Raw genomic sequence first — 12,045 nt, forward strand, 5'->3', positions numbered from 1 at the left:
AAGCTAACTGGCTTGTGGTGGCTTGGCACTTCGCATGCAGATGGGCTTTTTCTAGAGATGCGAGGATGCGGTGGGTACTCCTTGATTGATATTACCATGCCTTTTTGCGCGTCGGTAAAGGTTAACATCTGCATATGAATTACGTGCCATTACTGATCCGAAAATGCCCAGTACTCTGTTCTTTTAACAGGTTACAGTTAAATCTTTGGCACTGCTGTGAACCTCATTTGCCCCCAAGGCCTAATTAATCTCGGCAACTGGTTAGTTTTCTTCCTACAGTTAATACTATGCTTAGTTATTTTATTTATTAGTTTACGTGTTTTAGATTTTCTTTTTTCTCCATCTCTTTACTCCATCCGCGCAAAATTTTAAGTTTCAAGACACAGGGAGCAAGTCTGCTTTCCTTGTTTTATCCTCTAGCACCCTCAGTATATTTTTTTCCCTGAAAAGATAGCATCACAGGCCAGGCATGGTGGCTCACACCTGAAATCCCAGCACTTAGGGAGGCCGAGGTGTGCTGATCACTTGAGGTCAGGAGTAAGACCAGCCTGGTCAACATGGTGAAACTCCATCTCTGCTAAAAAAAAAAAAAAAAAAAAAAAAAAAAAAAAAAAAAAAAAAAAAAGAGAGAGAGAGAGAGAGAGAGAGAAAGAAAAGAAAAAACAAAAGAATTAGCCAGGCGTGCTGGTGCGCACCTGTAGTCCCAGCTACTCAGGAGGCTGAGGCAGGAGAATCACTTGAACCTGGGAGGCGGAGGAGGTTGCAGTGAGCCGAGCCTTTTTTTTTTTTTTTTGAGATAGAGTCAGACCCTGTCACAAAACAAAACAAAACAAAACAAAACAAAAACAAAACAGAAAAAATAGCATTACAGCTATTAACAACCTGGTCCCTACGCACCTCTTCAGCATCATGTCTCTTTAGTCTCCCCTCAAACTTTCCATTCTAGCAATGCAAATATCTTTACTTTGGCTTTGCATATGTGGTCAGCATTGCTTGAAATGCTCCTTCCTAACTTTTTTGCTTGGGAACTCATATTAATCTTTAAATATACAGCCCAGTGATACTGAACACGAACTCCTCGACACTCCAATGACCATTCCTTCCATGATGTCTCTAAGTCTCTGTAGGTGTTTCTATAACTGTTACAATGCATTGGAACAATCAGTTATTATCAGAAATACTGGAATTATTGAATCCACACCACAGCTTGCGGTTTTGGCACTGACTTTCAGTTGAAAATTTGCTTTAAAACCATCTCTTACAAAGAAATTTAGAGTAAAATAGTACATTAATATCTACTCTTAGTTCCACTTTCTTGGGAATCTAGAGGTCTCTTTTCTAGTGGTAGCATATGGCCATATGCTATTGGGGTGAACTGAATAACATGTTGAAAATGGTAATGAAAGCCTAGGACTCAACGTTGACCACACTCCGAGGCTAGGAGTAATGGTATGCTAACACTTTTCCTCTCACTACCATCCCTCCCCATTTTTCTTCTCAGGCTCTCACACTGTTCCCAAGCTGTGTGGTGCCTAAGAGGTTGGAGAGGCTGGAATAGATGTAGCCTGAGAATTGGCTCCCACGGTTTAACAGCCCCTGGGCTCAGCAGGAGAACGAGTTTTCCAAATCCCATGCCAAGGTGCTGGGGAACCCAGAGCGGCGGGCAGCTATGCAGCCTCCGGGACAGTAGGGGGAGCTGTCTGCCGCGCGGCCGCCTGCAGTGGGGGCCGGACCGCACCCGGCGGGTGGCGAAGGGCGGGCGGAGGGCTCGGCCTGAGAGGCGGAGCAACGGCCCGGAGTCTGTCACATAGTTCCGGCGCCGAGCGGTCGTTGCTACCTGTTAGGTCCGCGACGATCCTCTCTTGAGCACTGTGCGTGTCCCCGGTCGCGAGCCCGCTCTCCTGAGTAAGAGTCTGCCAGCCGCGGATGGGGAGCGTGAGCGGCGGGATATGCCGCGGAGTGGTGTAGAGTGAGGAAGGGGGTCCGGGGCTGCATTCGGCGGAGCGGGGGCAGGGGCTCCGTCGGGGCGTAGATCTCGAGGCTGTAAGGCCCGCGGCGTGCCGGAGTTACGAGCTCTGGAGTCTGGGGGTGTGAGTTTCTTGTCCCCCAGTGGGGTCTCGTGGCTACTGGACGCGATGAGGCAGGTTCCCGAGTTACGGGTGTGGAGAGGTGGGGTCTCGCGGCCGTGAGGCCGGCAGCGGTGACTGAGTTATGAGGCTTGGAGACGGGAGTTCCCTGTGGGCTGGGCTCTCCCAGCTGCCGGGCTCGCGGAGGTGCCCTAGTTACGCGGTCGGGATTCCTGGGCCACCGTGGTCGCCGCCGCCCGCTGTGTTGTTGAGAGCTGGTTGCCTGACAACGCACTAACGCTTCCTGGTCAGCCACCTCTGGCGCCCGGGAGCGAATGGTGCCTTGGTTCCCAGGCGCCTTCTCGCCGACGGCGGGGTCTCCGCTGCTCCGTCAAGCCTCCTCGAGCGCATTTCTTGCTCTTCGGTGCTTGTTATTGTTGACGTGGGAGCGCTTGTGCTCACTGCTTTGCTACCATAGCTCGATACTATTGTTATCTTATTTTCCCTTGTGATTGTCCGGCAGCTTAAGCTTGAATCTCTTGTTTCTAACTGCCTTGATTTTAGGAATCTTATATGGGACTCGAATCCAGTTGTCAGTACATGTTATTAATGGGACTATCTTTTGAGGGCGCCTAGCTTTCAAGATTGTAGGATTAAGACGCTTAACTAGGATTTCCGGGAAGGCTAAATTCTGAAGTAAACCACCACCTAATGTCCAAACACCTTGGAAAATGCAGGGACCTAAAAGCAACCAATAGGAATTTGTAAAAACCTACTTTTCTTTAGGCTCTATTCTGTGTGAAAGAATGACTTGTCATGTTGACGAGCAACATGGAAACTATTGAGGTATTTTCTTTTCTTTGTATCATTCTTCCTAGGAGGTCATTGGCTTTCTGATGATTAAATGTCTGCTGAAATGCCCTACAATGATCAAGTTTTGGGTGTCTGTCTCTCTCTCTCTCTCTCTCTTTTTTAAAGACAGAGTCTCGCTCTGTCGCCCAGGATGGAGTGCAATAGTGCCATTTCGGTTCTTTGCAACCTCTGTCTCCCGGGTTCAAGCAGTTCTGCCTCAGCCTCCTGAGAAGCTGGGACTACAGGTGCATGCCACCACGTCCAGCTAATTTTTGTATTTTTAGTAGAGATGGGGTTTCACTTTATTGGCCAGGCTGGACTTGAACTTCTGACCTCAAGTGATCCGCTTGCCTCGACTTCTCAAAGTGGTGCGATACGGCCCTGAGCCACTGTGCCTGGCCAAGTTTGGGTCTTCAGTCAGATGACCTTCTGGGAGGGAGGAAGTGAGTTTAGACAGTAAATTGAAACAGGATAATTTCAGTAGTTTTTCTCAAATGAAGTTTTCAGACAAATATGATTTAACTGTTACACATTTGAGCAGATTTCAGATTATCCTTTTAACATCATTCTGACTTAGATTCTGATGTGCTTTCCTGAGTGGCAGGCAAGGGTGTTTGAGCACGTGTTTCAGCAATTTTGCATAACCCAGAGGCTAATTTATGCTGCTGCCCTTAATCACCATTACGGGTGTATTATTAACAGCTGCTGAAAGATTTCAACATGTATATATTTATTCACTCTCTCTTTGTATCTTGTCTCCCAGCCTCCCTCTGTTTCCCTCAGCAACAGTATTTACGTCTTAGCAATATTTAGGGGAATGTGTCAAAATTTGGGTGTACCCATGGGAGGAGGTTGCTAATGTGGATGCCATATGCTAGGAGAAAGATGAAGAACCTTGCAATCGGTAGATAGATCTCTGGATGGACAAGAAGTGAGAAATATTGTCCTGGTCACTTTGTCCCTCCCTCTCTTCTAAGGCTCTTTCACTGGCCCCTCCCCCCACCCCCCATGTTATCACACTTTGATACCTGTTCTAGGTCCTGTTCCTCTATTCTAGGGTCTCTTTTTCCAGACAAAACTTCTCCCACAGCCTTAATGATTATTTTAAACACTGCTAGATCTTAATTTCCAGCCTGGGTTCTTTTCTGAGTTCTGTTTTTCAGATTGTTTTCTTTATATCTCCAGTGCATCCGTTACGGGTATCACACATTTAGCTCCTAAACCCCTGTCAGCCACTGTGGCAGGGGGAGTTATCTTGTCCAAATTTGAAGACAAGAATCATGTGTGTATACACACACATACACGCACATATATTTATTATTGTTGTTGTTTGTTTTTGTTTTTTTGAGACAATCTTACTCTGTCACCCATGCTGGAATGCAGTGGTGCCATCTTGGCTTATTGCAACCTCTGCTTTCCCGGTTTAAGCAATGGTTCAGCCTCCTGCCATGCCCAGCTAATTTCTGTAGTTTTAGTACAGGCAGGATTTTGTCATGTTGGCCAGCCTGGTCTCAAACTCCTGACCTTAAGTGATCTGCACATCTTGGCCTCCTCAAGTGCTGGGATTACAGGCGTGAGCCGCCATACCCGGCCACATTTTATATTTTTGATTCCCCCCAGCCTCTAGCACAATATCCTGCTATAGGAGGGGAGTCCTTTTCCGTTTCTCATGCTCCCATAGTGGGGAGGAAATTTGTATTACACTCCTTGAGGGGGAAAAGATAGGAGCAACATTTTCCCATCTTTTTGTGACTGATGAATTTGTGGGAAAGAATTGGGGAAAGTCATTTGTTACTGGGTTCTGTCTCTTTATTGGATTTGATTAGACTTAGCAGAATGGGTATGTTCTGGTCTGCTTATATCTCTATAATAAGCATAAAGAGCCAAAGGTTAAGATTTAGAGATGTTGGTGTGGATTATGATAACCAAGTATCAATTACTGGTGATTTAAATCTCAGCATACTTTATGTTTGGAGGCTCTGTTTTTAAGAGGTAAATCTTCATATATACAAAGATACAAAGATAAAACAATAAACAATAAAATAATTGATCTGTTGTTTTTTTTTTGAGACTGAGTCTCTCTCGTTCAGGGTGTAGTACAGTGTCACAATCTGGGCTCACTATAACCTCCGCCTTCTGGGTTCAAGTGATTCTCCTCCCTTAGCCTCTGGAGTAGCAGACCACAGACATGTGCCACCATGCCTGGCTAATTTTTGGAATTTTAGGATGGGTTTTGTTATGTTGGCCAGACTGGTCTCAAACTCCCGACCTCAGGTGATCCGATTGCCTTGGCCTCCCAAAGTGCTGGGATTATAGGAATGGCCTGATCTGTTGCTTTCTAAGTGTTAGGTTCTCTGTCATACTTTTTATATGCATTATTTGTTTTTTCTTCATAATATACTAGAATAAATGGTATTTCCATTTTATAGATTAGGCATAGAGCAGTTAATGAACATTCTTGAGGTCATTTACATTGAGATCAATAGTGATAGAAATATATTTCAAACCCAGGTCTTTCAATTAAACTGTTTTCCTGAAAACTGTTCATCATTTCCACACTAAGTACACAGCTACTGGAGAAATAATACTTGGCCATGATGTCTTGAAAAAGTTGTGACTTTATATTGTAGAGTGTCAGCGAGATAAATAATCCCATTTAGGTTTCTTTCAGCTGATTTATTTTTAGCAAGTTAATTATTAAATTATAAATGTTTTTACTCTATATTGTACATGTGCCATAGTAATTAATGTAGTCTCTGTGAGTCACCAAGTAATTATTGAATAATTGTGTAATTGAAATATGTAAGCTGTCACATGCTTTATGAGTGAGAAAAAGAAAAATGGCTGTGACAGCTAGAAACTGATATTGCTAGAAACTAGCCTGGCATTCACAGTAACTTTGTGTTTTTCTGTTGAAGATAAACTGTTGTACAGAACATCAACATCAGATAAGACTACTCTGTGTCTATGATGGATCAAGACAACATTCAATCACTGTGTCCAAACACAGACAAAACACAAATGTTGGGGACGATTTCTGTCTATCAAGAGTGAGGCCAGATTATGCTACTGTACTACAGCCTGAATGATTAAGACACAAAATACCAAATATTTCCTCTCCCAGCTGATATGAATAACTACTACTTGTCTGCCAGTTACAGCATTAGCCCCCCTCCGCACCATATTTTAGATTTATTGAGTGGTACCATCATAGAATTAACCCCACTTCTAATAGTGTTCAATCCTGAGCACACCACCACGCCTGGCTAATTTTTGTATTTTTAGTTGAGATGGGGTTTTCCCATGTTGGCCAGGCTGGTCTTGAAGTCCTGACCTCAAGTGTTACACCCGTCTTGGCCTCCCAAAGTGTTGGGATTACAGGCATAAGCCACTGCACCCAGCCTAGATAAATGGTATTTCTGTTTAAATTCTGTGCAAAATTTTTTAGCAAAATATATGCATCATTTCATCATTTTATTCCTGTCAGACATAGGCTATTGAGGAAAATTATCAGATATTAAGGGAGTGATTTTCCTAAACATGAGAACTTGTTTGCTGTTGAGTTCAGATTTTTTATTAGGAAAAGTCTTTTCTGACAATTAGCAAATTAAAAATGGCTGAAATAGGCTGAGCATTGCAGCTGGCAGCTATAATCCCAGCAACTCTGGTGGCCACAATGTGGGAGGATCACTTGAGCCTAGGAGTTGAAGGTTACAGTGAACTCTCATCGTGGCATTGCACATCAGCCTGGGCAACAGAGCAAGGCCTCATTTCTAAAAACCAAAAAAAAACAACAAAAGAAATTGGCCAAAATATATCAACTTTTGTTGATTTGAAATATATTTTGCTAAAACTTTATCTGTAAATGTATATATTTTTATTTTTTTGATTTTTAATTTTTTTTTGAGATGGGATCTTGGTGTGTTAAACAGGCTGGAGTGCAGTGGGATGCTTGTAAGCTCACTGTAGCCTTGATTTCCTGGGCTCAAGTGATCCAATCCTCCTGCCTCAGCTTTCCAAATAGCTGGGACTATGGGATGCACCACCATGCCTGGCTAATTATTTTTATTTTTAGTAGAGATGAGATCTTACTGTGTTGTCCAGGTTGGTCTTGACTTCCTGTGCTCAAGTGATTCCCACCTTGGCCTCTCAAAGTGCTGGGATTACAAGTGTGAACCACCAAACCCAGCCTTAAGCTATATTTTAAAATCAGTGTTCCTTTTGGTAGTAAATAATAGCATGAAGTTTACATTATGTACTGTTTACCTGATAAAAGTTTCAACATACTCTTTTAGGTAAAGTCTGCTTTTCTACAATCATATATATATATATATATATACATTTTTTTTGAAATTATCTTTGTCCCAAAAGTTAACTTCACTGGATGCTTTTTTTTTTTTAAAACTTGCTTGCATTTGATATTGTTCACCAATTCTATTTTGTATCTCTTTTCCATTTCTCCTCAACTAATTATGTTGATTGGGTTTGTTTCATATCCCTGTTTTAATTATTCCTTTTTTTGTTCCCCAGCTTCAATTCTTCTGTCATTTCCTCAAGTGAACATTGCCTGGTGTGTAGTTCTGGGTCATCTCTCTTTTTCCCTGCCTGTGCTCATAGATTGCGACTTCATCTGTTATCTTTAAAATATTTAATTAACTCTTAAACATCTCTAATGTAGTTCATTTTCTTGAATTTGAATCTTGAATTTCTGACCATCTGCTGGAAATTTCCAGTAGCACATCTTAAATGTGTAAATCAAACCTTTCTAAACCTTCCAACTTGCTCTGACTTTCCAAGATTCTGTCCACATTTGGCTTCCAGGCCTTAAAACTTTGATCATTAGTGGCTTTTTTTTTTTTTCTGCATACCCAATTAGATGCTGACTTTCCTGGGACTTTGGAAGATGTGTTTGGAAAAAAGTTCTAGGTTAAATGAGGAAAGGTTAGTTTTTTCAAAAAATGGTGCTGGAATATGCAAAAAAGTTGAGCCTTGACCCTTATAGATTTACAAAAATTAACTTTGAATGGATCATAGATTAAATGTAGGAAGAAAAAAACTAAAAAACTTACAAAGAAAATATTTGTGATCTTGGGTTAGGCAAAGTTTTTTAGATAGGACACAAAAAGTACAGATAATACATTAATTAAAAAATTGAAAAAAATTCATAAATGGGACTTGAGAAACATCTAAAGCTTTCACTATTAAAAATACATTATTAAGAAAACTTACAAACCACAGATTGACAAAATATTTTTACAAAGCAAGTTTAATAAAGGACTTTTATCAAGTATATATAAAGAAATCTTATAATTCAATAGTAATAAAATAACCTGCTGGGCTTGGTGGCTAATGCCTGTAGTCTGATCACTTTGGGAGGCCGAGGCAGGAGGATCACTTGAGTCCAGGAATTGAAGCGGTAACATTTTTCTATGATTGTATTGCCCCAGCCTGGGCAACATAGTGAGATCCTGTGTCTGCAATAAACAAACAAAAAAACTGACTGGGCATGGTGGTGCTTGCCTGCAGTCCCAGCTACTCAGGAGGCTAAGGTGGGAGGATTGCTTGAGCCCAGGAGTTCAAAGCTGCAGGTGCACTATGATGGCAACACTGCACTCTAGCCTAGGTGACAAGGTGAGAGCCTGTCTCTAAAAAATAAAAAATAAACCCTAATTTTAAAAAAGGCAGATTTGAGTAGACACTTACCCAATGATTATATGTATGGTAAATAAATAGACGAAAAGTTGTTCAACATCGTAGTTATCAGAGAAATGCAGATTAAAATCGTAGAGAGATACAACTAAATATACAATAGAATGACAGATAAAAATGACTGAAAATATCATGCCTTGGCGAGGATGTGTAGAAATTGCAATTATCGTATACAATTCACTTATATTCTTAAACATTGGAATGTAAAATGGTACTTTATACTTTGAGGAACAGTTTAGCAGTTCAGAAATTAGACAAGATCATAAAGATGATCACCTTGTCAGTGATCAAAAATAACATCACTGACGAAGGCAGGTGAATATTATGTGCTTTCTCTATGTGACACCTTGAGATTTCACCTAAGTATTTCCTGTGAGAATGCATAATCTAAATATAGTCATGAAGAAAAACCACCAGGCATATCCCAGATAAGGGATGTTCTATTGAAAAGGATGAGTAGTTGCTGGGCGCGGTGGCTCACGCCTGTAATACCAGCACTTTGGGAGACCAAGGCAGGTGGATCACGAGGTCAAGAGATTGAGACCATCCTGGTCAACATGGTGAAACCCAGTCTCTACTAAAAATACAAAAAATTAGCTGGGCATGGTGGCGCATCCCTGTAATCCCAGCTACTCAGGAGGCTGAGGCAGGAGAATTGCCTGAACCCAGGAGGCGGAGGTTGCGGTGAGCCAAGATCGCGCCATTGTACTCCAGCCTGGGTAACAAGAGCGAAACTCCATCTCAAAAAAAAAAAAAAAAAAAAAAAGGATGGATAGTAGATAGATGGTATTTAAAAATATCAGTGTCATAAAAGACAAAGAAAGTTGGTAGAAATAGATGTTCCAAACTGAAGAAGGCAAAAGAGCAGTAAACTACAATATCTAACTTCAGTGGGCTGCTATTGAGTCAGTTGACAAAAGTGGAATATAGACAATAGCTTAAAAAATCAATGTTACAGAAGTTGATAATTGTATTGAGGTTATGTAAGAAAATCACTCAATTCTTAAGACACACACACTGAAGAGTTTAGGGGCAAAGGGCTATGATTTATGTACTTTATCCTTTGAATAATTTTAGAAAAATTGTGTTTGCGTGTATGGAGAGAATGACCTTGTGTGCACAAGCAAAGGATGAAGCAAGTGGAGCAAAATCTTAATAGAGAATTAATAAAAACTGTGTGTCCTTGGTATCATTCTTGTAAATTTTCCATAAGTTAGAAATTATCTTCCAATAGTTAAAAAAAATTTTTTTTTTTTTTTTAAAGTTCTTTGGCTTAAGGATTTAAGGAGCTTTTTGTTTGCTTGCTTTTGTTTTTTTTGCCAGGGAGGGGCATGTATGGATGGTGGTGGTAGTTTTTCATTTTCTTTTTATTTCAGATATTTTAAAGTATATTGGCTGGGCTCTGTGGCTCATGCCTGTAATTTCAGTGCTTTAGGAGGCCGAGGTGGGCACGTCACCTGAGGTTGGGAGTTCAAGACTAGCCTGACCCGCATGGAGAAACCTGGTCTCTACTAAAAATACAAAAAATTAGCTGGGTGTGTCGCATGCCTGTAATCCCAGCCACTCTGGAGGCTGAGGTAGAAGAATCGCTTGAACCTGGGAGTTGGAGGTTGCAGTGAGCCCAGATGGCGCCATTGCACTCCAACCTGGGCAGCAAGAGTGAAACTCTGTCTCAAAGAAAAAGTGTACTGTAGGCTTCTTAGGGAAGTTGGGAGAGGCAGTAGGCAGGCATATTTATGATCAGTCTTAAGTTTGAACTTCTCAATTTGATAAGTGAGATTGAAAACTAAATGTGGACTAACTGTACATGTTGATAATTAGGCTAAAAATACTATGATACAGATATGCTTATTGAAAATTTTTTTTTTTAAGAATCTGCAAAATGGCTGATAATTTGGATGAATTTATTGAAGAGCGAAAAGCTAAATTGGCCAAAGACAAAGCAGAGTTGGAAAGTGATCCACCTTACATGGAAATGAAGGTAAACTTAATAATTTTCTTTGAACATGTTTTATTATAACTGTCTATGGAGATTACTCCTGTGTAAATGCAAAACATCCTTTTCTGTGAGTGAGAATCTTCTGTTTCTTACTATGCTATTATTCTGGGAGCCTGACTCCAGACAAGATTGCAGTAATTTTGAATGCAGTTTTTCTTTTGTGGTGTTTTGTATCTCACAGTGTTTCTCTTATCTCTTGTTGAAGAATTATTTGCTTCATAAAATGATTATGAGACCAGTTCTATTACAAAGAACTTACACAACATAAACAGAACAGTAGTAAAGGCAAGTTCTTACATTCTATGTGAAGAAGTTCAATTTATTGAATTAGTTTAAAAAGTTTTTATTTTGAAATCTGCAAAAGTGGATTTATTAGGGTAATTTATTTTGTACTATTCAAGTTTCATAATATAAATTTCTTAAAATAATTGGTTTTTGTTTGTTTGTTTTGAGGCGGGGTCTCACTCTGTTGCCCAGGCTGGAGTGCAGTGGCGCAATCTTGGCTCATGACAACCTCTGCCTACTGGGTTCAAGTGTTTCTCCTGCCTCAGCCTCCCGAGTAGCTGGGACTATAGGCGCAAGCCACCATGCCTGGCTAATTTTTGTATTTTTAGCATAGAGGAATTTCACTATGTTGGCCAGACTGGTCTTGAATTCTTGATCTGGTGATCTGCCTACCTTGGCCTCCCATAGTGCTGGGATTACAGGTGTGAGCCACTTTCCCCGGCCTAAAATAATTGTTTCTTAAAGCAGTGTTTAAAAGGCTTTCTTAAAGCTTTCCTTGTTTTGGTGAAACTGATTTATCGATTTAGCAAATATTTACTGAGGGTTCTGTTAGGTACTGTGCTACATACGCTCTGAGAATACAGCACTGATGAGAGTGTTATGGCACCTTCTCAAAGCTCAGTATCATAATATAGAGCATGTAGTTTAATCTGTGCCATATGATTAATCATAATGAGAGTTACCATTTATATTGCTTTGTCCAAGATGATCTTGGTTTACCTGTTGTCCAGTGTTTTTTTTTTCTGATTTAGCATTTGTTCTGGACAAAGGTATCTTGGCTGAGATGATAAATAATATAGATAGCCTAATTATAAAGTAGTTTTATTCACATGGCTATCATTTATTGAGTGCTAACTATGGACAAGGCATAGCCTTAAGAGGTTATATTTCATAGTAATCTATGAGGTAAGTGCTGTTATTATAATTTTCCAGGTGAGTAAACTGAGGCAAATTAAAGTAATGAGACTAAGGCAGTAGAGTTGGTGAAACTGGGCTTTGATCCCTAACAGATGGGCTCCAGTGTGCATCCTTGGAACAAACATAATTGGTTGCCTTCCTTCCATAATAATCTGTCATGTACCAAGAATGCCAAGGACTTTCTGTGTATCATTTTATTTAATCATAATATTCCTG

The 12,045-nt window shown here is 40.6% G+C and overlaps 1 protein-coding gene across 26 annotated transcripts in view; it reads left to right on the plus strand.

Annotated features, from left to right (window-relative positions):
- The window catches only part of CSPP1 (centrosome and spindle pole associated protein 1), a 148,417-nt gene that overhangs the window by 833 nt on the left and 135,539 nt on the right, over positions 1-12,045 (plus strand). For 7 of the 26 annotated variants that reach the window (XM_035276410.3, XM_017965385.5, XM_078352586.1 and 4 more), the window contains exons 1-2: positions 1,799-1,905; positions 10,500-10,608. In XM_035276410.3, coding sequence (XP_035132301.1) covers positions 10,510-10,608 — 99 coding nt within the window. In that variant the 5' untranslated portion in view covers positions 1,799-1,905; positions 10,500-10,509. Of the gene's footprint in view, positions 1-5; positions 71-190; positions 261-1,798; positions 1,906-2,802; positions 2,913-7,674; positions 7,860-10,499; positions 10,609-12,045 lie in introns of those variants that run through there. The other 19 variants (XM_078352583.1, XM_078352591.1, XM_078352594.1 and 16 more) reach the window with 9 other exon arrangements.

This window comes from Callithrix jacchus, chromosome 16 (assembly GCF_049354715.1).
Source record: "Callithrix jacchus isolate 240 chromosome 16, calJac240_pri, whole genome shotgun sequence".
NCBI classification, from domain to species: Eukaryota; Metazoa; Chordata; class Mammalia; order Primates; family Cebidae; genus Callithrix; species Callithrix jacchus.